The sequence below is a fragment of the Mesoplodon bidens genome, assembly GCF_964165515.1.
Source record: "Mesoplodon bidens genome assembly, chromosome: 2".
Taxonomy (NCBI): domain Eukaryota; kingdom Metazoa; phylum Chordata; class Mammalia; order Artiodactyla; family Ziphiidae; genus Mesoplodon; species Mesoplodon bidens.
The window spans coordinates 69,201,525-69,228,601 of NC_138177.1; the positions used below are offsets into that span (position 1 = coordinate 69,201,525).

At 50.2% G+C, this 27,077-nt stretch overlaps 2 protein-coding genes across 2 annotated transcripts in view; one reads left to right on the forward strand and one right to left on the reverse strand.

Moving 5' to 3' along the window:
- Positions 1–10,998: 10,998 nt before the first annotated feature.
- Positions 10,999–25,893, reverse strand: NCSTN (nicastrin). Its single transcript, XM_081225903.1, has 17 exons — positions 25,716–25,893; positions 24,378–24,482; positions 20,404–20,527; positions 19,848–19,969; positions 19,273–19,418; positions 18,382–18,532; positions 17,979–18,088; positions 17,563–17,715; positions 16,786–16,890; positions 16,528–16,605; positions 15,486–15,658; positions 13,910–14,012; positions 13,700–13,795; positions 13,318–13,405; positions 12,903–13,057; positions 12,451–12,663; positions 10,999–11,799 (listed from the first exon to the last, which is right to left on the reverse strand). Exons 1-17 carry the CDS (start codon positions 25,798–25,800, stop codon positions 11,677–11,679), a joined length of 2,130 nt encoding a protein of 709 aa, XP_081082029.1. The 5' UTR covers positions 25,801–25,893; the 3' UTR covers positions 10,999–11,676.
- A 28-nt stretch (positions 25,894–25,921) lies between these two features.
- The window catches only part of COPA (COPI coat complex subunit alpha), a 50,873-nt gene continuing 49,717 nt past the window's right edge, over positions 25,922–27,077 (forward strand). The window contains exon 1 of the mRNA XM_081225902.1: positions 25,922–26,065. Coding sequence (XP_081082028.1) covers positions 26,026–26,065 — 40 coding nt within the window. The 5' untranslated portion in view covers positions 25,922–26,025. The remainder of the gene's footprint in view (positions 26,066–27,077) is intronic.

Consider the following 27,077-nt stretch of genomic DNA (forward strand, 5'->3'; position numbering starts at 1 on the left):
GATGGATGCCCCTCGCCCTGTGAGATCAGGATCCCCTCCCTACCCCTCCCTCTGGGAGCCTGAAAGCTGGTTGCGGGAGGGGCAGGAAGGACCTGGGGTGGTGGGGTCTGCCACTGAGCTCAAGGAAGTGAGAGCCACTTCAGGGTTCCATGGTCAGCGTTCTGGTCGGGAGCCTGGAAGAGAGAAGGGGAAATGAGTAAGGGCAGAGGGAGGAAGGAGGGGACAGCTCAGAGATGGGGAGGGGTGAGGAAGGTTTAAGATGGGCTGGGAGAGGGGGAGGTACTGTAAGCTCGGGGAAAGAATAGCAGAAACATGGGGAGGGGTGGAGGCAGTGAGGCAGGAGAGACAGGCAGGAGGCCATGGTGTCAAGGAGTAAGGGGGAAAGATGGAGAGAAGGGAAGAGATCCAGAAAGTCGGCAACTGGAAAGGAGAAGAAGCAATGAGAAGGACAGGGTCAGGATAAAACTGAGCAAGAGGATTAAAGACCTAAATGTAAGACCTAAAACTGCAGCTCCTAAAGAAAACACAGGGGGAAAACTTCATGACATTGGACTTGGCAATGATTTCTTAGATGTGACACCAGAAGCACAGGCAACAAAAGCAAAAATAGACAAACGGGACTACATCAAACGTACAAAATTTGTGCGTCAAGGGACACAATTAACAGAGTGAAAAGGCAATGGGAGAAATTATTTGCAACTCATATAGATGTAAGGGGTTAATATCCAGAATATTATAAAGGACTCCCACAGCTCAACTTCAAAAAACTAAATAACTTGATTAAAAACTGGACAAAGAGCTTGAAGACATTTCTCCAAAGATGATATATAAATGACCAGCAAACATATGAAAAGATGCTCAACATCACTAATCATCAGCGAAATGCAAATCGAAATCACAATGAGATATGTATGACCTCATACCCATTAGGATGGTTACTATTAAAAAAAAAAACAAACAGAAAATAACAGGTGTTGGCGGCAAGGGTGGAGAGAAATTGGAACCCTTTGCCCTGTTGGTGAGATTGTAAAATGGTGCAACTGCTATGGAAACAGTATGCAGGTTCCTTTAAAAATTAAAAATAGAATTACCGTATGATGTAGCAATCCCACTTCTGTGTTTATGTCTAAGGAAATTGAAATTAGGATCTTGAAGATATATCTGCACCCCCATGTTTATTGCAGCATTATTCACAATAGCCAAGACATGGAAACAACCCAAATGCCCATCAATAGATACACAGATAAAGAAAATGTGGCATATACATACAATGGAATATTATTCAGCCTTAAAAAGGAAGAAAATCCTGTCACAGTGCTACAACATGGATGAACGGTGAGGACATTATGCTAAGTGAAATAAGTCAGTCACAAAAACACAAATATTGTATGATTCCACTAATACGATATATCTAAGTATTCATCTTCATAGAAGCAGTATGTAGAATGGTGCTTACCAGAGGCTGAGGGGAGGGTGGGGAAGGGGAGGTGTTGCTCAAAGGGTATAGAGTTTCAGATTCACAGGATGAAAAAGTTCTGGAGCTCTGTTTCAAAACAATGTGAATATAATTAACACTACTGAACTGTACACTTAAAATAGTAAATTTTATGGTATATGTTTTTATCACAATACATTTTTTTTAATAATTAAAAAAGGAGGGAGAGCTGAGCGAGACTGGAGCCACAGCTCCAGGAGAGATTGGCTGTGGCTCTAAACCTTTCCCAGTTGTGAGGGGAGCATTGCAAGCCTTGGCCCTGGCATCCCCTCCCTCCCAGGGCCTGTCTCCACCCTGGCTGCTTCTGTATGTGTGTGTGGAGGGGAGAGGAGGATAAACACGCAGATTGCCCTTTGTAGAGTGGACTGGGGCATATGGAGCTCGGCACAGCTGCCCAATTCAGTCCCTCCCAGCCCCCAAGCCCCACAACAAGACCATTGCAGACACCAGATCCTACCACCCCGACCACTAGAATCAGGGGGAGGTATCTCCTCTGGCCACAATCCCCCTGCTCAGGACAGTCCCTTCCTCCAACTCTGTCCTCAACACCCTCAACCCTTGCCATTTCCTGGCCGTTTCGGCAACTCTGCAAGGAAGATTGGGGAAAGGGAACATAATCAGCTTTCCACTCCACATCCTCCCCCAGCCCAAGGCCAGTTCAGATTGGCCGGCAGAGAAGGATAGGGGTAGCTTTTGGAGGCCACCATTTGGGGCTTGGCGAAGGTTGCTTGTCCCTGGGACCAGAGGAAATCAGGGAGAGGCAGCAGGAACATGGTCTGGGGAAAGGCTGGGGAAGGGGCTTTGCTGTGGGGGAATGTCAAGTGGGAACAGTGGGCCAGTCGCTGTGAGCTCAGCCGGACTTAAGGGCAGAAACAGAAGCACAGAGGCTCCTTCGCAATCACCATATCCCCTTCCTCACCAGTCCGGGTTCTCCTGCCTGATGGACACCTTCACAGGGGTCAGGACTCCCCAGCCTTGCCCTGCCCCACCATGCAGAAAACCGGCTCAAATGAGTAGTCCACTAACAGTAAGCTCTGAGGTTGGGGGTGTGAGATCATCAACATCTGACAGCATGTACGCACACAGCCATAACACAAAACAGAAGGGGGTGAGTGCTGAAATTTAGAACACACTGCATATTCCAGGGTCCAAAGGAACACGAGGGGATGGATGGCAATAGCGTGGGAGACCCCGAAGTCAGCACCTCCCAGTATGTGTTTAGTGCACCAACTCCCCACCGCCTTGATCCAGGAATTCAGCTACGGGGTTCTCGGCACATCTATCACAGCCCAATTCTCCCTCTGCCTGGTCCCCATGTTCCTTCATCCCTGATCACTTGGCCCTCCCTTCCCCCCTTCTGCTCCCAATCTGACCCCAGTCCCATTTCCACCTGGACCCACTGTCTTCCCCAGCTCAAGTCCTGGCAGCAGCTTCTATTCACCCATCAAGTCAGTCCTCACCCCAATATCCACTTCTGGTTTCAAAGTTGCAGGTTCCGAGGATCAGAATTCCAAGCATCCAGGATAGGACTTCCTGCCCCACTTCTGCCATCCCCAACCCAACTGAGAATAGATAGGCACAAAGAGTCAAAGAGGTGAAGTGGGGAAGAGGGAGGTGCAGGGACAGAGAGAGACACAGCGTGAGAGAAAACTAGAGGGAGGCTCTGGGAGGGGACTTGAGCCAGAGAGTGGGAGGGACACGCCCACCCCTCCCCAGCCTTTGGTTCCCCCTTTACCTAGGAGGAGCCTGTGAGGGGATCCAAGCTGGCAGGACAGGGGGGCAGCGTTGACAGCCCCAGTCTCCTCTGGCTGCTCAGAGCTCATCCGTCTGCAAAGTTATTGACCAGCTTTCTAGACCTCTCCGGGGCAGCGTGGCGTGGCTGTACAGGCTCCGGGGCATAGGAGAGGGCTACACATGTTGGGGATATAGGGCCCAGGTGGAGGGGGTGAGCTTGGCCAGGTACTGGGGACACCCGCACTCACACGCACACACACACCACACGCTCACAGACACATACACACCTGAGCTGGCCCAGCCCTATGTATATATATGGAGATACACACACACACCCCCAGCTCTCCATTGGCTGGCCCAGCCCCCCCTTATCAATATTAAACAGTAAGGCCAGGCAGCCATTGGCAGAGGGATCTGGGAACCCCCCTGGGAGCTGGGGGTGGGGCTGGCCCTGGGGGGGGCGAAGAGTGGGGGAGCAGGGACATCTGTTCTCCATGCATATTTCATAAGCAAGAAATGGAGAGCTGGGGAAGGGGTGGGGCTGGGGCGAGAGCCAGGGCAGGATCACAGATGAAACCCCTCAGTCTCCCACACCAGAGGCGGCAGGGACAGAGGCCCCCAGCAAGCCAGGTTTAAGTACCATGGTCCCATTCTTAGTCCCAGCTGGGCTTTGACAGCCCCTTCCCACATCTCCTTTTCCCTGGGAAAAAGGCTCTCCAAGATACTAACAGGGAAATCGAGAAAAGGGCAAGTGGACAGCACGAAAACGCAGAAGAGGTCCCTAGAGTCCTTGCCCTCACCAAGCTCTCATTCTTCGTAAAGCTGGTTCCCACCAGCCCCTTTGCCAGGCTGCCTGTGGCTACTGTTCAGGCCCCTGCCCTCGTCACCCTGGGACTCAATCACCCCACACCCTCTTATCCCAGACTCCAGCCTCCCACCTACACAATCACCAGGGGAGGAGTGGGGTCAGATTCCTGACACAGATCCTACAAGGAGTTTTTCTAGGCTGGCTGGCCCAACCTGACCCACTGGGAATTGGGAGGAAAGAGGTAACGGCTAAAAGGAGCAGGGTACAGGAGTGCCGGGAGAGGAAGAACCAGGGTTGGAAGGACACTGGAGGAGGAGGGCAGGGCACCCAGGCAGGCTTCAAGCATGCTGGGGCATCAAATGAGCAATAAGAAAACTAGCTACAAAATCATATGCAAATGGGCATTGATTAAGTTCACATCAATAGCTCAGCTGCCTGCAGCCTGTGTGTGCATGTGCGTGCGTGTCTGAGTGTGTGTGTATGTGTGTGTGTGTGTGTGTGTGTGTGATACAGGGTGGCAGGAGCAGGGAGCAAGGGAAGCACAGAGGAGGCAGTGGGCTACATTTCCGTATCTGAAGTTCTCTTCCCCACTCAGCTGTTGAATGTCTTCATTGAACTTCTGTGAATATCCAGAATGAACCACGGCTGGGAGGGCTCCAGAGACGGCTACAGTGCTACAGTGAAGAAAGCTTTGTCGGCTGTGTGACCTTGGATGAGTAACTCAACCTCTTGAGCCTCAACCTTCCTTTTCTGTAAAATGGGATTAAATATAGCTGCCGCTTAGGTTGCCACGGAGATTAAGCCAGATAATGCATGTAATGGGTCTGGACCTTAGTAGGAGCACAGTCCACCTGCAGGCTTTTGGAAGATTTGCCATTTCCCTGTTGCTGATCAACATTTTCTGGGCTTTCTCCAGGGTAAGGCATTCCCTAAGGGGAGTCCTGTAATTCTTCCCCAAGCTCCCTCACCCCCAGGTCTGGGAGGTGCCAACTCCCACCTGGGCAGGCCCAGACAGGTGCCCAGGCGCCAGCAGATTGGCTGAGCTGGAGGGGAAAGGAGGCTTGAGGAGGGGGGCTGGGGGGCAGGGGATCAGGTGGCATCTCAGTTCTTGCATCATCATTGCCATGGTGCTGATTAAAAACCAATCTCTACCTAATGAGCCCCCAACAAAAACAATCCTACCTCCCCCACCCTGTTGCCCTCCACCTCATCCAAGAAAATTGGGAGACAGAGAGACTCAGGAGAGAGGGCCATGGAGGAGAGGAGAGATACGGAACAAATGGGAGATGGAGAAGAAGCAGAGGAAATGAAGGGGGAGACGTGGGGAGATGTCGAGACACACACAGAGAGGAACAAGATGAGAAAACAGAGTCATGAGGTTACAGACATGGGGAAGATATAGAGCAACGGGAAGACTCGTTATGGGGAGATGGAGACGTAGGGGAGACAGAGAGATAGAAGAGAGAAGATGGGAGCAGAATTGCCAGGTTGCCAAGGCTTTGTGGAAGATTCGGGGATGCAAGATACAGGGGGATAGAGACATGGGGAGAGACATGAAAAGAGGAGATGGTTGGGGAGACACAGACCTGGGTGAATTATGGACGTGGAGAAAACACGGATATTCAGGGTACTGCTACTGGGAGAGGGTCCTGAGGGAATCCCCAACACAAGGTAGAGATATACAGACATGTGGGAAGCAGAGTGCAGACAGTTGTGAGGAAACAAAAAAATACTGGAGACAGGGAGACAAGGAGGGGAGACACGACAAACAGCTATAGAGATGAGGGACTGGTACTGAAATGGGGAGGCCTGGCTCCCCAAGGGTGAGACATTGAGAAAAACAGAAGCAGGACCTGGAGAGACAGTAGAAGCAGAAGGGAACCATGGTGGGGTGGAGATGGGAGAGAGAAACCAAATCCTTGTTCCCAGCCTCCCTCCTTTTAGGCAGTGCAGCTCAGATACTTCAACCCTGCAACCTCCATCCTCGAAGCACCCGGCCCAGGCTGTGCCCAGTGCAAGCTGAGGGTTGATGGTACATGGGGGTGGGAGAGTGCTCTGGGACCACCTCTGTCTGCCTCCTCTGCATCTGTCATTCCAGGGTCCTGGACTCTGGGGCCCCCAGCCCCAGTGTTCACTCAGGGATCCAGTTTTTGCACCTAGGGGGTGTAGCTAAAAAGGACATAGCGTGTGATAAAGAGGAGGAGCTAAAAGCATGGAGTGGTGGGAAGAACTACTAATTCTACTGAACTTGGGGCCCGTAGACCTGGGTCCAAGTCCTGGTGACCTTGGACACATCATTAACCTTTTTCTTTTGGCTGCGCAGCTTGTGGGATCTTAGTTCCCCAACCAGGGATCAAACCCAGGCCCTTGGCAGCGAAAGAATGGAGTCCCAACCACTGGACCACCAGGGGACTCCCTGGACACATCATTAATCTTGACTGAACCTATTTTGTCATCTGTGAAATGGGAAAAACATTGCCTTCCTCGTAGGGCTTTTGTCCCACCGTGCGTGGGAAAGTGCTAGGTACCCCAAACCCTTACATTTGTGCAGTGATTCAAAGGTGGCAAGAAATCGTCCATGCATGTATATGAGGCATGATGATTGAGGGAGGCTGGGGAGAGCTCTGAGGTCAACTCAGGTTGCCAGCAGCTCCAGGCCCCACGGGGGGAGGAGAACCCTGGGAGTTGTGTTGGGGTCTTTGCTGTAAGCAGGGCAGGAAGATGGGGAGGGGGTGGGAGGATGAGTGTGGCTCTGTGGTTTATTGTTATTTTGCATTTGATAGGCGTTCAATTTTTCAGATTGTTACTCCTCATCTTTTTTCATCGCCACACTGCCTGCCTGTGAGGTAGATGGTGGGGGAGGGAGGTTGGGATGTAGGGAAGACATGGGGGCAGGGGGCCTGGTCCTTGAGGGTGGGGGCAGGGCCTGGAGGAGCTGGGAAGCTGTGGGTTTGGCAGGAGAGGGGGTGACATATGTGGGGAGCCCTGGGGACCCAACCAGGCAAGCGGCTGGCAGAGAGAGCAGACGGCATTAACCCTCACTGTGCCACACTGCGCGACCTGTCCTGGGAGTGGCCCGGGGCGGGGGTGTTATCATGTGTGTTCTGGGTCACAGGAGCTCCTGGGCAGGATCTGTTATGTTCCTGGGAAGCGCTGGCTCGTCTTGGATCTTCTTCCCTCTTTGAAGTTCCCTCCTCGTCTGCTTCCACGTGTTCTCCCTCAGTCTGTCTTTCCCTGTCTCTACCTCTCTGTGCCTCTAGGTGACAGCGGGTCTCCACAATCTGTCCCCCTCTCTGCCTCCAGCCCGGCTGGAAGCCCCTTTTCAGCGCCAGGCCCTGAGCCCTCTCTCACCCCCGGCCCCCTAGGCCTTGTCGCCTTTGTCTCCTAAGGCAGCCTTTCCTTTCTTCTCTCCTCTCTGCTCACCTCTCCCCAGCTCCAAGCCCATCCCAATCTCATTAGGCCTCCTCCGACCACTGCCCCCCCCACCTCTCCTCCTCCCTCCCCCATCCATCTGTCTTCCCTGAAGCCCTCCTCTTTGTGTCCACCCATCTGTCACCACCAGCTCTGGGCCCACTCCCCCCCCACACACACACCCGCCTGGCCTCTCTCCCCTCAGGCTCAGCTCCCTCAGAGCACTCCCAGCCTCCTTCCCTCCTTCAGCCCATCAAGGATTGCCTACTTCCACTTGCCCTTCACCCCTTTATTCTTTTTCCAGATACCCTCTTTCATCTCTGTTGTTCCTTTTTCCCCTCCAGTTTCTCTAACTCCTCCTCAGTTGATGGGGGGAGAGACAGGGGACTCTAGGGTCCTGGCCCCCAGCCCCTGAGCAGCCAGCCAGCCGGAGCCAGAGGCTGGTAATATTTACTTACAGTTGCATCATCTCCTCAAGCCTCCTGAGATGCCCCCTCCACTCCTGTCCCACGTTCTTCTGGTTGGGAACAGGGGCTCCAGCTGCCCTTCTCAACAACAGGAGTGTGCCAACCCCTCTACCTTCTGAGTGTGGGACTCAGAAAGGAATCAAAATCTAACCTGAGGCCCACATGGACCCTGACCTTCCAAGGCTCTCTGCTTCCCAAACTCCCACCAACTCAACAACTCCCACCAAGCTTTTCTGAGGATGGGAGGCTGAGTTTCAGGATGGCTTTTCTACCACATTATGCCACTACCCGCAGTCTACTGTCCCTGGGTTAGAGGGCAATCAGTGCCCCCCAAGCCTCCCTCTCCAGTGGGAGAACTTTCTAACTACCTTCAAAAGCTCATGAATTGGCCAAGCCTTCAAGCCATCCCCTGCCCTGAGGGGTTTAGGATGAAAGGGAGAAGGGAAGAGAGGCTGACTGGCAGAGCAGGGCGGGGCCTCAGACAGCGGCCTAGTCTGACTCCACTTTGTGCAAATGAGAACACTGGGGCCCAGAGAGGGGAGTGCCCTTTCCAAAGTCACACAGAGCATTGGAGGCACTCCAGAAAATCTGGTCCTGAGCTCTTCCCACAGCAACATGAAGCTTCTCCTTACTGGCCCCACCCCAAGCAAACCCTCCATCCTCTGAACTCAGGTAGAACTTGTTATAGCACTGATTTTGCGTGGAACATATGCCGCCTGGCCTGGTTATTTATCTCGTGTCATGTCCCATCCTGCCATCTAGACTCTGGATCCTAAGTCTCTAAGGGAAGGTGCCATATCTCATACCCTTTTACGATGCTGGGACAGAGTGGCTTGCCTGTAGTCAGGCTCAATAAATGTTTAGTACCACTGTAGCTGCCAGTGCAGATATAAGACATGTTCCAGTCTCTGCTCTAATATGCTGTGTAACCTTGAGCAAGCCACGTCACCCCTCTGGGCTACTGTTTCCCCCATCTATCAAATGAGTTAGACCATACACACGATTTCTCAGGGCTTATCATATGGTCCCTGGAAGAAACAAAGTCCTCTTGAAAAAGGTGGGGTCTCGGTACAGAACACCAGACTCTGGGTGAAAACATCTCCTCCCAGGATGTGCCTCTGGGATGTGGGAGACAAAAAAGAGTAAACCCTTTACTCAGAGAAGCTGGGAAAGAGAAACCAGCTAATAGGAAAGCCTTCGGTGCTAGTCTCGAGGGACCAGGTGTCACAAGAGGTAGAGACAGGACAGACGGGGTCCTGGAGCAGGGTGGTCTGTTATTCAACAGTCCACGTGGGTTGGGTGGAAGAGAAGGTGCCGTGTGAGAACTAGCAGTGGGTAGGAGTAGGGAGGGAGGGAGGGAAGCCCTGTGGGCAAGGGAGGAGCTGGAAAATGACAAATTTCAGAAGGCAGCACAGAGGTAAGCAGGGCCTGGAGCAAGCAGGGAAGAGGGAGGCTAACGAGTTAAGTCTGTGGCCCTAAGACGCTGCTAGCCAATCGCATGCGGTCTCCAGGACACAGGAGGTGGCTGGGGAGGAGTTAGACTGTGGTCTCAGAAAGAGGGCCCCAGTGGGTCATCTGGGGGTCTACCGCCCCTTCCGTGGAGCCTGGTCTCCTCAGGAGACATGTTTTTTGGTTTTGTAATTTCTTTTTTTTGGGGGGGGGAGGGTGAGGTAAGGGTAGCATGGAAGGCGGAAGACAAGCTGGTGCTGACGATTCCTCCCTAGGAGGAGACTGGAGGACAGAAAACCCTACATCCTGTACCCTTCTCTTGCCCACCCCATGCACTGATTCTGCCTAACCCTCTGCTTCCCTGTTCAGCCCTCTCACTGGTTCTCAGCCACTTCCTCACTTCCAGAAGCTGCCAGCAGGATGAGGGAGCTTAGTGTTCTGTCCACTGGGAGACCTGTTGGCCGAGGGAGGCATGGAGTGGGCCCAGGCGATGGTGGCAGCTGTGCTCAACTCCCGCCAGCACAGTGCACAGCTTCTCCAGCTCAAACTGGGAGGGGTGTGGTGGAGGGGAAGCAGCGGGGTGTATTTCCACATCCCAGAACCCCAAACACGCCCCCTGAGAGAACTTGGAGAGAAACCTTGAGAAGAATCACCTCCTCTCAGCAGTATTTGAAAAGGTAGTCTAATCAGGAAACTAAGAGGAGTGCTTGGGACTCTGAAAATGGCCAGTTCTTTTCCATCTCTGCTGTCTTTAGGCACGTTGGAGACAGGCCCTTGGCCAGCAGCCAGCGGAGGAGGTTGGGCTTCAGGCGCCACTCTTACCGGTTCGCGTCCCCCCCTCAGCTGACTCAGCCCCTGCCCATCATCTAGCAGTTCTGCTATCCTCCAGAATTCTGCCTCTGTGAAGACCCGGGGAATGAGAGTATCACCAAAGAGCAGAGATTCTCTTTCTAGAAGGGTCCAAAACTACTCGTTTTGGTCTACAAAATGCCCACTGACAGCACAAACCGCTTAGCACGCCACCCAAGGGCCTTTGTGACCTGGCCCCAGCCTGCCTGCGTATCCCTACGGCTCGGGAACACTGAACCACCTACCATTCTCAAGCGTGAGCCGTGCCTTGTCTTGGCTCTGTGCTTCCACACCTGGTGAGCTCTAAATCACCACCCAAGTGCCTCCTCCTCTCTGCAGCCTTTCCAAGTGTCACCCCCACTGCCCTGAATCCCTCCACGTGCTACCAGAGCACCTCTGGAGAGGCTGCGACTTCTCCATTTGCTACACCTACTTGTGAGTGTATGTTTCTCCCTTTAGCCCAAATGTGAGCTACTCAAGGGTCAAGGCTGCTGTATTCCCTTCATCTCTGGACCCCAGCCCGGGCCTCAGATAAGGAAAGAAATGTCTGTCGAATACAAAGCGGGAAGAAACCGTGCTAACGTCGCTCTTGTAGAGGGAAACCAGGATTCCAGGGCTCCACAAGGAACCCTTCTGCCACAACTTCCATTGTTTTTGACAGAGCTTTGCTACTCGGGCTCTCTGGGGACTCAGAAGAGAGCATCTGAGGTTACGGTTCCACGACTCCAATCCGGGATCACTGAACAAGGGGGCTCAGGAAGAATAACAGATAATGGCACAGGACATGTGGGAGAGTCTGTTTTAATGAGACTCGTTATTTATATATTTATATACACGTACACATACACACACAAAAGGAAAAAAGAAAACAAAAATAGATATTACAGCTTAATAAAAATTACAGCTGAGCACTGTGGGCTGGAGGTGGGATACCCACCCAGCAGCACACCCACCCTGATGTGCCATCTGAGGGCCTTGAGACAGGACAGCAGGAGGGAGACAGGAGGCTCAGCCCACAGATGGCTCCTGTCCTCCTCAGGGCTTCCTTGCAGTTTGCTCCTGGCATTCACCCCTTCATGTCCTTCCTGGTCAGGAAGGGGGCGAGGGGCGGGGAGCAGAGGGAGGTATAAGGTGGGACGGAAAGAGAAGAGGGATCCTGAAGAAGGGAAAGTTAGGGTAGGTAGCTAGGAGTCAAAACAGGAGCAAGAAGCTTCTATTTGTCATCCCAGGATTTGGCAGGGGTGAGGAAGAAGACACGGGGAAGGGGAGATGGGAAGGGGAAGATGGGGGCGGCAGGTAACTCGTTTCTCCCTCAGTCTCTTTTGGGCAGTTCCACTTTATGTTAATGTCAGTCCGAGCCAGGCCCAGAGAGGTTCCAGTGACAAACTAGTGGTTTATGTCCCAGTGGGATAGATGATCCAGGAAGTGAACTGCAGAGCTGGCAGGAAAAGCTGGGGTCCTCTTCAGTAAGACACAGATCCTGGTTCCCCGGGAGCAATGAAAAGGACATCGGCTTTGGCATTGATGCAGTAGGTGACGACAAGAGAGAAGACGAGGACGCCGAAGCCCACCATCAGGGTGATAAACTGCAGGAGGGGGTGGGCAGGGAAGGAGAAAGGTGCTCTCAGAACTCGGTGTAGTTGTGCATAACTGTTTGGGGCTGGGAGCCAGGGCACTGGAATTCCAGAGCTGGCTCCAAGCACCAAGTACTGAGCAATCACAGGCAACGTCTCCCCAGTCTGGGGACTTAGTCTCCCCATTTGAGAAGAGGAGTAAAGTACCTCTGTCCTTGCTTCTGCCTTTTTTACTTCGATTTTAAGCATCCAGAAGGTAGGGCCCATGACTCTGATTCTCTTGTGGCCAATTACGTGACTGACTCACTTGTGACAGGTGCTCAATAAGTTATTAGATTGACTCGTCCTAGCGATGGCTGGTGGACATACCGGATGGGAGTGGAGCTGCGGAAGGGCTACATAGGGTCCACAGGGGAAGGCATATCTCTTTGGGTCTCCATGGGAACATATGTCCAGAATGAACACATACGCAAACTATCAGTGAAGACAAGCTTTCCTAATGGCGCATGCTGGCTGACCAGGGACAGATTTGCAGCAGGTTTTTGTGGCAAATCTGGGGCAAATGGGAGATGGAAGGGGGTAAGAGACAAGAGGCAATAAAAAGAGGTCAAATAGACCTCTGCCACCCCCCCCACGCCCCACCCTCCCCAACCCATGTCTCACCTCCAGCTCTTTGCTGGCTATCAGAAATATCCGGGCGCGGATGTCTTTCCAGCGGCTCTCAGTCCATGTAGAGTATTCAGTAGAGCCCCACTGCTTCAATTCAAAGGCAGGGGACAAGGCCCTGGCGAGTCGTGCCGTGGAACGCACACACCGGGGAAGCCGGTCTGTCTCGTTGGAATTCAAAGGGCCCTGAACCCAAGCGTACTCGTACAGCTGCACAGAAGACAGGCCACAGCAAACGGGCTGACAGGATCCTCTCTCTCTCACTCTCTTTACCCTCTAGATGGTTCGTTTTTACCCAGGCTACTGCCTCTTCAATACTCAAGTTCAAAGGGCTGCATCCCTCCACCTCTCCATCCCAATCTCTTGGGTCCAATTGGGCCTAGGAGATCCACCAACTTTCCCAAGGGAAGGGGACCCTTGGGGCGCCTCCGATGTCCACTACCACTCACATCCTTGTTTTCAGTGGGGACTTTACTCGGATCCTGGCACTGCTCTCGGGTAAGGTTGATCACCTTGCCAGTCAAATTTGCCAAGGCATACTGTACAACGTAAGTGGTGTTGGTGGGGCTGGAGACGGCGATGTAATGCTGAAGAGGCCCGTCACCTGACCGGAGACCACAAGGGAAGGGAGGATTTGGTGGGTGGAAGGTGGGGTGCAGATGGGCAGGGATAGGAGGAGCCCAGGGATAGGCAGGAACCAGAGAAGAGAAAGTTAAGAGAAAAGGATCCAATATCAGGAGGAAAAAAGGAAAACAGGGGGGAAAGAAAATAGGAAAAAGGAGAAAGGAAAGATTAAATCAAAATGATGACTTTTTCTCTATCCCTTCCCTTCGTTAAGGGTCCCATCGCACATCAGGTGCTTACCCAAGTAGGACCTTAGGTCCGGCCTGAGGATAGACTGGAACCACGAGTTGTTGGCTCTAACCAGGAACCCATAGAGCAGGCGGGTAACCTAGGATTGGGACAGGGAATTCCTTAGAGCCCAAGGAAAGAATTATTAGTGGAGATCCAGTCATGGGGTAGGAACCAGACTGGCCAGACACTGGGGTTGGGGAGACGGTGGCTGGTCACAGGATGCAGATGAGGCTCACCCGAGAGCTCTCTGGGGCATCAGTGATCCTCACCTGCACATCCAGGGCCGCTGGATGCCAAGGTTTGGGAAACTAGGCAAGGGACCGGGATAAAGGATGGGGTAGCCTGCTGTGTAAACAGAGACAGAAAGGAGCCAGGGCCCACTTGCTCTTACCGTTTGGGGATCGGCCTGAATGGTGTGGCTGAAGTTGGTTCCTCCTGCGAGCTGGTACAGTGCACGTCCCAGCACCGTGGCCACACCTGCCAGAGCCTGTAGTAGGTGAGGAGGTGGCTGAATGGCCCAGGTTCTCTGACCTCCAACATTAACATGCTAGCCGTCTGCACTGTGTTCCCCATGCTCCCACCCAGCCCGGGTGGGTGCTACCTTGGCAGTGTCTGTCACAAAGTTCAGGTCCTCTTCAGGGCTCTGCCCTTCAGGGTAGGTCACATTAATGTTCTCAGCAGTGTCGTAAATGCTCTGGTAATAGCTGCCAGAAAAGCCAGCATGAGCCTTGGCTGCACTCAGCCAGGGCCCTGCCCTTTCCTCCCTCAACTGTCCCTTCTGCAGGAACTTGGGATCTCATTTTTCCTCATACAGGGAGGAGGGAAGAGAGAAAATCAGGATTCCATATTGAAGAAGGTGTAGAGAATGGCAAAGTAGGAGCGTGGGAGTGCTTAAATACAAAGACTCGTCTGACCGACAAGACAGGAAAGGTAAATAAGATCACAATGCAGGAACCGTTCCTTCCTGGGAGATCTTTAAACGTAAGAGACACTTCCGTGTCATTTGGGTTGGAGATACAGGAGGGTGGCTAAGACGACTCTCAAGAGAACCCTGCCATATGTTATCAGAGCAATCATATGATCGTTTCAATGTACATCCATACTGAAGGTGGCTGGGGGTAGAGGGGGACGAGCAGGTCTGTCCACAAATATGTAACACTACACTGGGTCAAACCACCCTGATGCTCCTTGGGAAGCCCCAAGGAGACAGATCTTAGAAGAGAAGCTAAGAGGAGAGCGCTCTCAGCCTCTACCATCACTGAATGCCTGCCCCCCCACAGAATCAAGACAGCCTCATGGCCAAGTCCAACATATGTTCAAATGATGAATCACCCCTCACCACAAAGTGATACAGAAGACAGGTTTGGAGAAGAGAGCTGACCCTATGTATCAGAACCGTCACGGCCCTAAATAAATGAGAAGGTGCTGTTGGGTGGGGGCTGGAGAACCAGAGCTTATGCATTTTTACTCAGAAACTCACTTGGCCTGTTTTGAGAAGGGAAGGGAGGCTGGGGGCTTAGCAATCCAGCCTGAGTCAAGTCCCCCGTTACCCGAGGCCTCAAGTTAGGGGCAGTTTAGGGGTGCCTAGGACCAGGAGAGAGGTGACTACCAGGGCCTCACCCCTTATTGCTGGAGCCCCCTCAGCTGTAGGGACATTTTTACACCCACACCGAACCACGTGCACTTACCACATGGCAAGAACATGTTACATTTCACAGAGTGTGAGTACTGTCTGTGGCACCCTTGGGCGGGCCATAGGCACCCTTGGGCGGGTCATAGAGGGCAGGGACAGCTATCTGTGCTCCAGCCAAAGAACCCCCAACATCATTCCGGTGCACGTTTGAGATGATGCCCTCTGCTGGCAGCCCTGGGGAACTCAGGCCCCTGGAGAGCTTTGGAGAGGTGGAACCACAAATGAGGAGGATTGTGCTAGGAAAGGGCTCAGGGTGAGGATGTTTTCTAAGATGAAATGTCAAGTCAAATGCAGGGACCAGGTTAGATGTGAAAAAGACACTGAGCAAAGAACACAGATTGACCTGAGATTTTGGCGAGGGTCGTGTGGGAACAGGGGCGAGCAGTGATCTCTCTTGACACAGAGACATTTCTCTCTATGGACCTCTGGCTGCAGAATAGATTCTCTTCGGGAACAAAGAGGATGCAGGCTAGGTGACTCTTACTGGTTATGGAAGACAGCAGAATGGTCAGCAAGAACAACGCCAGAGATGTTTCGAGCTCGAAGAAATCGCTGCAGAGAAGATGGTGGGAGAGGCTGGGACCGACTCAGCCTCCTGAGGACTACAGTAGGGACGCCAGCACCGCTCTTCTCCAGGGTGGTCAGGAGCTCCTCCACCTGGGGGATGAGGGGCATTAGCTGATGGGACGCACTGGGGACAGGAAGCAGGAAGAGGTCTCTCTTAGACCTGAAGCACTCTCTTCTTCAAGTCCCCAACCTGTTAAGCAGCCCTAAATTCTCCTAGATCTAAATCCTTCAAGCCTTTTGGGATCAAGGCTCTCTGAATTTTCCTGCAGCTCCCACCATCCTGTTTAAGTTACGGCACAGAGAAGTAAGAGGCCTGTGGGTTCTTTTTTTTCATATTTACAGGTAAACCCCACTGTCCTCAGGACACTGTCTTATCCTCAGCCGATGTTTTACTTATTATTTGCTGTGTAGAACTGGAGGAGCAAAAAATAATACAAAACAATGCTGAATGCCACACCAGTAGTCCACTCTGTAGGGGCTCTAAGAAGCCAGAGCAGGGATGACACTGAAGCTGGCATGGCAGGAAGAGGACCTCAGGGAAAAAAACAGACCTATTTTGAGGGAGAGAGGGTCTTGAACAAGAAGTGAGGAAAGTGGAAGACGGTTTGGGTAGGGAATCTTACACAGCCAGGATGAGGAAGGGCAGCCAGGACAGCTGGGTCCCTGGGGCAGCAGGAGACAAAGGAGGCACTCACACCCTGTCCTTAATGGGCAGTGATAGTTCGCTAGGCACCGAATGATCAGAGAACCATCCATCTCAGGGAACCAGTGACAGGAGCTGAACTCATGGTTTTTCCCAGGGAGCTGTAACAGCTGGGGTGTTCACCCTTTGGCCAACACCCAACCTAAGGTCCTGTTTCACAGGCCCCAGAGGCTGGTGCGGATAGGGCCAGGACAAGAGGGTGCCCATATTCTAAGCTGTTGAAACGGGAAGTGAGGGGAAGAGATGCTCAGATTACCTGGTTCTGTACAGTTTCATTTTTCTGAGACATGGGGTCTGTGTGCATCCAAAGCTCTAGTGAATTTCTTAAGGCCACCTGAGAAGATGAAGAAGCAACATTTATAATTAGTCTCCCATTCTGGCCCATATCGGGGAGAAAAGAGTGGGATCAGAAGTCAAGGGAAGAGGTGGTGGCACCTGCAGTGGGCACAAGAGAACAGCAGAGGTGAAGCTTTAGGAGGTAGGAAGGAAGGGGTGGAGGATACATGCTGCACACCTGTCCCAGCTCCACGAATGAGTCAATGTTCTCTAACTGCACAGGAAACTTGCCATTTTCCATATCATAGACCATTCTTGAGCTGCCAATGTAGTCAAAAGTTTCCTGAGGGGTGGAGACAGGTGGGAAAGGGAACAGAGATTCCAAAGTGTTAGGGCAGCCTCAGTGCCTTGGGGCCAGATCATCAAAGCTGTAGGTACAAAGGTTATTGTCTGTGTCATCTCAACTGCTGGCCAGCTTAGTCACGTGACTGTGCCCTCCTCCCTACCCCAGCTCCCAGCTGTGGCTATGCCTCACATGTATGTGCCACAGGACTTCTCGAGCCCAGACGTGGGGAGAGCAGCCTAAGTGGAGGCCCAAGGCGAACATCAGCTGTTAAGTGTCTGCTTTTTGCTTCTCCCCCATCTCCGCCGACTGAGCCACGGCTGCTGTTCCTTTATCCTAGGGCCAGTCTGTGGTGGCAGTGGGGAGAGGCAGGAGCCTCAGGGCTCCTGGGTGGAGGTGGCAGGGAAAGGGTTCAGAGAATGTAAAAGAATGTCTCAAATAGACCGTATCCGTGGGGAAGTGAGGGAGTTGGCATTATACCAATTCCAGGTCAGGGTGCAAAGGCTTCCTACAGTGGGGGAATCTGAAAGGGAGACACACATAGACACATCCAGAAGCTCTCTGGTGAATAACAATTAAGTTAAGTGCTGAGATCTTCCCCAAACAATAGCCACTCCCATCTTCACCACCCACTCCTTCCCGGCCATCCCACCCCAGCCAAAGAGCCCTCACCCCTTGGAAGAAGACAAACATGACATTGCGGGGCAGGGTGGTCACGTCGGGTGCCTTCTGCAGAGCTTCGGCTGCAGCCAGCTGAGTGACGAAGGAGGCAACGGCACTTTCAGCCCCTGGGGCCACATTCCAGAAAAAGGAACGACTGTCCAGCTGGGCATGGCAGACAAGGCAGGGGAGGTACACTTTGAAAATGGAAATTTGGGGCAGGCCCCAGTCCCCCTCTCCTGTTCTGGCCAAGAAAATATTCATGTCCTGCGGCGATGGCTAGAACCCCAGAGTCCCACAGCCCAGATCCCTCTCCATCTGAGGCTCCCCACTGTAGCAACTCAGACACCTGATAGGCCCAAAACAGGCCTGCCTGCCTGCCCTTTCTGTGCCAGCCCTGCCCACCCTGATCAGGGGCCAACACTCACCCGGGTGGCAGCCACCACAACCTTGTCATCGGGCTCCAGCGTCTCGGAGGTATTTACAGGCTTAAGCATGCTCCATACGTTGTAGTCGGACAGGGGGTCACAGACGATTTCTGAGCAGGACACAGACAGTGAGAGATCAACAGGTAAGGGAGAAGGTAGCTACAGAGAAGGTCCAGAAGACCTCTCTGTAAGTCATTTTCTGTCTCCACTCTTCCACGTTGGTTTCTCTGCCACCGTCCACTTCGGGGACAAGCTGCCTCGATGGCGTAGAACTGCTTCCACTTCTCCCACCCAGTGCTCCTTACCTGTGCCCACTCTGTCCTGATAGTGGTCTCGCCCACATTCCCTGGCCTGACCCCTCCTCCCCACCCAGGGCACCCAGCTCGCCTCGGATCTGTCCTACCTGGGTTGATGCTGAAGGAGCTCTGGATGAAGCTGCGTCGCATGCAGGTGACGGTGCTGACGACGGCGTGCATGTGTGAAAAGAGCTGCATGGCACACAGTGGGAAGGCCGGCGCTGAGCCATTCTGACTCAGGTTGTGATCGCGGTAGCACTACAAGGGGAGATGAACCCTGATGAGGCAGCTAGCTGTGGAGTCCACCCCATACCTCCCAGAAGGAGGAGGGCCCAGCTCCATCCTTAAGCCATTCCCACATCTGTCCCTGAGCTACAGTTGTCCTGGTACAACCACAGGAGCTATAAGGTCAAAGAGAAAAACTCACCAAGAGGTGCCAAGGGGCACAGAGTCAATGACTTAGCTGGGGCAGATGAAATTACCCTATACCAAATGGCCTGCCCCAATTTGGAGCTTCAGTCACTGCTCCTAATGTGATTTGCTGTAAAGAACACCAAATTGGGAGATGAAAAATGAAATTCAAGACAGCTTGCGCATCAACTCACCATGTAACTTTGGACAAATCTCTTAACTGCTCTATGTATCAAAATTAGAGAACATTAGAGCTAAAAAGAATTTCAGAAATTACTGAATTGAATCTCTCAATTTCTAGTCCAATGCTCTTTCTTACCACACTAAAGGTTCTTAATCAGGGCTCTATACCTTATCTCATATTAAATATTCTTTATGTTTTCTTCCAGTCTAAAAGCCTTTAATGCTATAATTTCAGGCAGGAGAGAGACAGGGGAATGTGAGAAAAATAAACCTCTTGGCTCTTCCTGGAGCAACTGTCTTTCAGAGGGTGTACTAGTAGAATGAGGCTCTCTCTAAACAGGAGAAGAGCCTAAAAAATAATTCTCTTTCTAAGTGGAATTGCTAGGAGCTGGCAGAGTCATTACCTGCTTAATGACATTGGTTTCATTTTCATCTTCAAGAAGGAAGATGGGGAAACTGAAGTCTTCATAAGCCAAGCCATCGCCCAGGGAGTTCCATGCTATCTCTCTGCAGTGAGCAAACTCTGGCCCATAGGAGTTGGAGTAAACACCTGAAAGGGAGGACAGGGGATAGGATGTTGGGACACCAAGCACTCAGGGACCAGGTAAGGAAGGAGGGCTAGGATATCATAGGATTGGGACTAAGAGTTCTGAAGGAGGGGGTGACTCAAAGAAGCAAGTATCAACCTATCATCACCTACAGTAAAACAGACACTGGTATCAGGGAGCCCTAAGCTGGGCAGTTAGGGATCTGAGCATGTGACAAAAAGGGAGGATGGAAGGTAAGCAGAAGAAAGGTGAGCAGGAGAGAGAAGGGATGAGTGGTAAAGACAAAGAAACGAATCTTCTGTTCGGGAGTCAGTTGCTCACACTATACACAGACAGACGCACACCTCTTCCCAAGCCCTCCAAGATGTGAGAATGAAGCAACAATGAGCTTTGGGTGACAGCAGGCTACCCTGATCCCTTGGGGCTCTTACCAAACCCATCATTGGGACACTGCACACTAGGAGAGAAGCCTGAGGCAGGACTGGGCTTGGCTAAAGACACTGCAAGACCAGCAATTCGGCTCGTTCTCCCCTTCAGCTTCTCCATCAGATTCCTGGAATAGGGTGACAATGCCATGAACGAAGGCAGGGAGGTTATCAGGCAGCCCGACATCCTGCCCCCTAGGATGGAAACAAATGGGGAGTTAGGGGAATCAACACTGTCGACTCATTTCTTGTCTTTTCGGTCTCTTAGCTTCTGAGTGAGAACCATGACCTGATCTGAACTCAGGGCTTAATCTCATCTACCCTGTCTCTGTGCACCCCTTCTTCCTCCCTGGGGTCCTTATTCAACTAGAGCTCTACTTACAAGGTCACTGAGACGATTCCTTTTAATGGCCCATCTTTTCTTCGGAGGATCACTCCACCCCCTGCCCTGATCAGATGACCAGGGCAGCCAAGGGAAGTTTTCACTCACAAGTGTGAGGATTGTTCACTGACTCTTCCCCTCTCTGGACGCATTTCCTCAGCAGGAACACAGAGTTCTTACCTGGTAAAGAGCGTGCCCTCCAGCAGAACCACATAAGGGGGGTTAGGGCCATCGGTCAACACCCACTGTAGGTCTTCTTCCTTCTGTACTACGTGGATAACCCCTGTGTCCCCACTAACGGAAGCTGCCAGAACAGAATGGGTCAAAATAAAGCACCCACAGCTGACCATTTTGACTTTGCTTCACTGACTCTGCGGATCATTTATCCCCATTTATTTATCATTTATTATCTTGTGACAAAATGTCACAAGACGTTGCGTTAATGCAGCCAACTCTGGACTGGAACTGAAAGGCTGAATTGCCCTGGCTTCATTTGAAGGCTACTAGGAGGGAATAGAGGACAAGAGAGGCCCGAAGTCTACTCATTAGAGGCCTTGTTTGTTAAATGTCAGAAAGGCTCTACGATCTTCATTTTCTTGCCCTCTTCCCTCAACCTCATTTAGCCATGTATACAAGATTCTGTAACAGCAGACACCAAAGTCTTTACACATGCATTTTCTCCATGAAACGGCAGGCTCTAGATCTCAAGCTTAGAGTTCTAGCACTGAATCTTCCTTTTTGAAAACATATGTGTAGATTTCCTTGGCCTCATAGCCTCCTTGGATCTCCATTCCTTTGCCCTATTTGGAAATGACTTTACTTGCTTTTGGCCAGTTTTGGGAAAGGTTAATCAAGAAGTTCAAGGAGTTCTGTAGAATAGTTCCCCAAATGATGGGCCTTGAATAGATTAGGTGTGCTGATATCTAGTCCTCTCATTGTTGGGGACCAAGTGTTTCCAAAAACCCTATACTGGTCACCCCAGGCCAGGAACAGACTCATTCATTACCCCAGGATGCTCTACAAATAACATTTTATTTTATTTATTTATTTATTTATTATTTTTTTTTTTTTTTGCGGTATGCGGGCCTCTCACTGTTGTGGCCTCTCCTGTTGTGGAGCACAGGCTCTGGACGCTTTTTATTTTAAATATTTGTTTATTTATCTGGTTGCACCTGGTCTCAGTTGTGGCAGGCAGGCTCGTTAGTTGCGGCATGCACATGGGATCTAGTTCCCTGACCAGGAATCGAACCTGGGCCCCCTACATTGGGAGCTCAGTCTTAACCACTGCACCACCAGGGAAGTCCCAAATAATATTTTCTATATGTTTCATGACAAAGACTGGAAGGCACCGCTTTAGAGGATGGACGATCCAGTCCAGAATGCCTTGAGTTCTATGTAGTAATACCCCTCAAGTCCCTAGTGATCCATGTAGAGACATCCTAGGGTCTCCCCACAAGTTTTCTCCCCACTCAAAACTGGATGTGTTACTCATAAATTGTTTTAGAGCAGTATTTCTCAACCCTGGCTACATATCAGAATCACTCTGGAGTTTTAAAAAATAGAGATGCTTGTGCTTTACCTCAGATCTACTCGATTTAAATCTCTAAAGGTGAGACCCAAGCATGTGTATTTTCAAAACACGTCACATGGTCCTTTATTAGGCATGAGAATTATGGCTCTAAACCAAGACACTGGAATACTTGTAACTTACAAGAGACATAAACCACAGGTACTTTTCAGACTGCCAGCCACATAGAATTTTTCTCCCATAGGATCTGGTAAAAGCTAGATATAGAAGCAGGTCCCCAACATTCAACTAAGTCATATATAGCAAATACTTCGTAAGTTCATGTTGATAGTGATAAAACATAGAGGAAAATCAGAATCTGGAATAACTTTGGTAAAGATTTAACTACCAAATGGCAATTCTAAGTAAAACAATAGACAACAGTGCGTGCCACAGCATTTAAAACACAAGAAAAGAAAGCTCATCTGGCAGATAAAAAATATGTAACTTCAGCTCCAAGGAGGACAGGAAGAAGACAAGCTATAACACAGGCCTGAAAAAACCTGGATTGGACACTGGGTTCCCATTGGTGACTGTGTAGTCTTAAATAACTTGCTTACTTTCTCTGGTCCTTCAATGAGGAGGTTTTCCACCCCTATTCATCTCATACTTAGGAAAAGAGTAAAAAAGGAAAGAAAGGAAGGAAAGTAAAGAAAGCTACAGATAGCCCCTTATGAGCACTTTTAAAAGGGTCCAATAGAAACAGAGCATCAGAATCAGAAAATCAAATCTAGGTCTTTCTCTCCAAATTTAAGCGGGTGTAGCTTGCTCAGGATGGACAGATATGAAGACTTAGAAATAAGTATGTTGAAAAGGAAACAAGATCTTAATGAGGAAGTGGCCAGAGTCCAGCCCCACCCCTTTCGTCTCTCTGTATTAGCACCAGGCTTTATCTCTAGAGGCTACTGCTTTGCTTCCCACAGGGCTGCTCTAAGAACATGCAGCAGAATGACCCATTCCCAAAGGGGATATCTTAGAGCTCAGCTTCAGGAGGATGGGGGCCTAGCCTTTTGCACTAGAGTGGGGTTCCAGCAAGACCAGCAGTCTGATCGCAGCCCACACTGGACCTGGCTCCCTTCTACTCACAAATCTAGTTTAAGAACAAAGTCCAGGGACCTCCCTCGTGGTCCAGTGGTGAAGAATCCACCTTCCAATGCAGGGGACGCGGGGTCGACACCTGGTCAGGGAACTAAGATCCCACATGCCGCAGGGCAATTAAGCCCGTGCGCCACAACTACTGAGCTCACACACCTCAATGAGAGAGCCCACGCGCCACAACTACAGAGCCCATGTGCCTTGGAGGCTGCACGCCACAACTAGAGAAGAGAAAACCCACAGGCCACAACTAGAGAGAAGCCTGTGCACCACAACAAAGACCTGACGTGGCCAAAAAAAATTAAAAAAATACATAAATAAAATAAATAAATATTAAAAAACAAAACAAGGTCCAACAAAAATTTAATTTGGGACTGTTTGGAACCAGTTAACCTACTCCCAGTATTTCCTGTAGTAAGGATATGGACAATTAATGTAGAGTATAGCTAGGGGAAGGATGGCTAGAAAACTAGTAATTGCCACCTTGAGCAAGTCCTTCACTTCCCACTGTCTTCTTTTCTCCAACCAAAGTGGAAGGTTTCAGACAATCACACAGTCCTGCTGAGACCACACTCAGCATCATCAATAAACACCTATTAAAGGCAGTCTGACTTTCAGCTTTGTGCACTTATAATCTAACTATTTTTACAGGAGTAAATAAATTCGGAGGTAACCAATTTGATGATGAAGAAGTCGAGATCTGACTCTAAGTTTCCTGCATCCCTGCAAAACTACATTCTGACAAAGCTACTATCCACAGAACAAAATCTGAAGATAACAGGTTAAGCAGCAAAGGAACTAGGGATTCAGCCTTCAGATTACAACTTTTTTCCCTCTTAAATAGTTTTATAACCATACCACATTGACAGGGTAGCCTGTCTTGGAACACATTTACAAAACATAAAGACAAATCTAAATCCTTTACTATTTCCTTTTGTAACTATTTGGTTTCTCAATGCCTTCTTCTTCAAAGAGATCACTGCCTTAAGGAAGCCCATTTTGGTTCCAAAAAGAGCATTCAGAGTGCAGGTGATGAGTGGACTTCATAGAATAAGAGGCTTTTACTCCTTAGAAAAGACTATAACTTTCTACCTAACCAACTGGGTGGTTAAGAGTCCTGGTTTAGAACTTAGACCACCGGGGCTCAAAGCCAAGCTTCATCACTTAATAGCAGAATGATCTTGGAAAAGTTACTACACTTCACTAAGTCTCAGTTTCATCATTTGTAAAATGGGGGTAATAACAGGACCTACTTATGGGGTTGCTGTGATGGTTAAATGAGATGTACATGGTAAGAACCTTGTATGTAGCATTTCCTAAATGTTTGCCCTTATTAATTATCTCACCTGGTTTGACAATTGGTTCTCTATCACCTACTACCCACATCGCCTAATTTGTGTGCTACGACTCCCAAGCAGGACTTGGATTATTATACCTAGGGCACAGACTGAAATATCAATAGCCACGAACACAAATCCCAACCTCAACTCACACTGGCAGCCAATCTGATGAGTAGCATTGAGCAGACGGACACAGGGAGCTGTTTTATTTAAGGGGATGTAGATCTTCTTCTCCACTGAGTTTCCTTCACACAAACCTGATCAGAAGATAAAAAGTGTTAAGAAGAAATTGAGAGACATTGGTACTAGCCTCTATCATGTCACAAATTTGTTGTATGGCTTGAGTATATCATACTTTCTAAAATGGGACTAGTGTCTATTCTTCTCACCTCTTGGGCACATTATTGGAACAAATAAATGCACCCAGCTATGTACCACAGAGAGTTACTACAAATCATAAAGCAACTGACATTGAAGCTAAAAGACAAAAAACTTGATTTGTCAAAGGAAAGGTATTTAACCTCAGGTGTACCTGCTTCTGGTTGCATGGACAACCACACTTCTGCTTTTCTTTTCTGTACGTACATGACTAATTAGTTAATAAATGAGTGCCAGTCTAAGAATATAGATCACAACAGCAACAAAATCTTCTTGAGACATTTTTCCAGGGGTCTGAATGGAACTGAGAGAAAACTTATGCCAAACACGCTCTCAGTTAATTTAACATCAGTAAGTCATTTGTGTGTGCTCACAGTGTGAGGCAGCTAGTTTCTCCTTTGGGGATTTTTAAAACAAACAATCTCAATTTGGGGGAAGGTATCGTTGTGGTTATAAACAGGCATGTTTGTATTTTAGGGCTTGACCAACTAGAAAACCATATACCAGAAAATAAATGGGTGTAAGCAAACACCTGTGCACATTATAAATGGCTAAAGTTTCTTGAATCATTATTTCACGGCATAGACAGTTAAGAGAACTAATATCTTACCTTAGTTTCACTTTATTGATGGGACAAACTGAGGTGAAGGACAGGGACGCGGGTTTACGGTGGAATAACAGAGAAAGAAATAAGGCATTTACCTTCCTAAGCGCCGCAATGCACCCACAGAACCAAGCGCTTTGATCTTAAAAGTCTAAACGCACTGGGAAGAAAGCTGAACGCTAACACCTGTCCTTTCTGATTGTGCGTGGGGTGGCTGGGACCGTGGGGGAAACGAGATACCCGGACAAAGTAGGAGAAAGCGGGGCTGGAAGTCCAGGAAGAGGCCTGGAGGAGGAAATTGGTCTACACGACGTGCCGCGGGGGAGAAGGGACCTTCAAGTCCAGGCAAAGGGGGAACTTCTGTCGTGGGAACGAAAGAGAAAGAGGATTTACAGGGTGGGGGGACGGAGGGGCTGCGGGGACCAGAAGGGAGACGGCAGCGCTCGGGCCGGCCAGATCCGGAGGATTCTTCATACAAACTGGAGCTCAAGGGCCGGGTAGGTCTCACCTGCCAGTAGGACGCAGAAAGACACAAGGCGAAGGAGACTCCGACTTCCCAGGTCGGCCACATAGCCGCCCCCATCCGTGGCCATCTTGCGTCTCGGTTGAGCGGAAGCCCTGGTTCCCTCCTTGTCCGGCAGTGGCCTCTCTAGGCCAACAATGGCGCCGTCTCTGTGGCCCGGAGCTCCTGGGGCCGGAAGTTCGTGTCTGAGGAACTTCCGGGAGTAGCGGCTGAGGGACGCTGACGTGGAGGCAACCAAGGGACAGCAGGGAGTGTCAGGGCTCGGATTAACAGGTTGAAGCCGGAGATCTGAAGGATGCTAACCAAATTCGAGACCAAGAGTGCGCGGGTCAAAGGTAATGGAGATTAAAAGGGGGAGAACGGAGGCTGGATGTCAGGGGCGGCGCTGTCACCGGGGAAGAGAGAGAAGGTAGACTTAACGGGCTGAATTGGGCCCACCGTGCGAACCAGAGGAAGATGGCACCGAGGGAGGTTAGGCCTGGCGGGCCGTTCACCTGCAGTCCTGTCTCCTTTAGCGTGCCCTCGGGATTTGATTTTCCTGTAGTGGTTAACGAACCGCAGGAGGTTCCTTAGCTTCGCTCCTCCTCCCCTCCTCTCCTGGGGCCTGTGCCGCGACTTTTATTCTGCTCCCAAGGCCCTGTGACCTGTTGGTTTTTTGATGACTGTGTTGTAGAGAGTGGCCCTGGGGATCGAGTCTCGACCTCTGCTATTCGTGTCCAACTCTAGGTTTTTCGGAGACGAGCACTGGCTATCTCTCTTAAGGAGGCCTTGGGCTGCACCATATCAACCTCCAGTGCCTCCACTGGGCTCTGTTGCCTACCTGGAAACAGGACATTGTTAAGTCTTAGTTTGCACAGGTTGCCAGATAAAATAGAGGATGCCAAATTGGATTTGAATTTCAGATAAAGAGCGAATAACTTTTTAGTATTGTTCACTTTTTATCTGAAATTCAAATTTAACTGGGCATCTTTATTTTTATTTCCTGAATATGACAACTCTAAAACTTGTGCATCAGTGGATGGAGGTGGAGGACAAACAACTGAAATTGCAATAGTAGTCTCTTAGAATGTTAGAATGAGAAAGCAGAGACTTGGGGAAAAGATTTGTATCTTGAATATTTAGTAACATAAAATAAAATTTTTTTTAAATGTAGCATAGCAAAGTGGTTAGAAATTTGCTGTTTGTAGTCAGGTGGGCTTGCTTTGGAATCCTGAAACATTCGGTAACGAACTGCACTACCTTGGGCAACTTAACATTTCTAAATCTATTTCCTCATCTGTAACATGTGAATATGTAATATGTAATATGTGTAATGTGTAATATGTGAATTCTTTTATAGAGAGAATT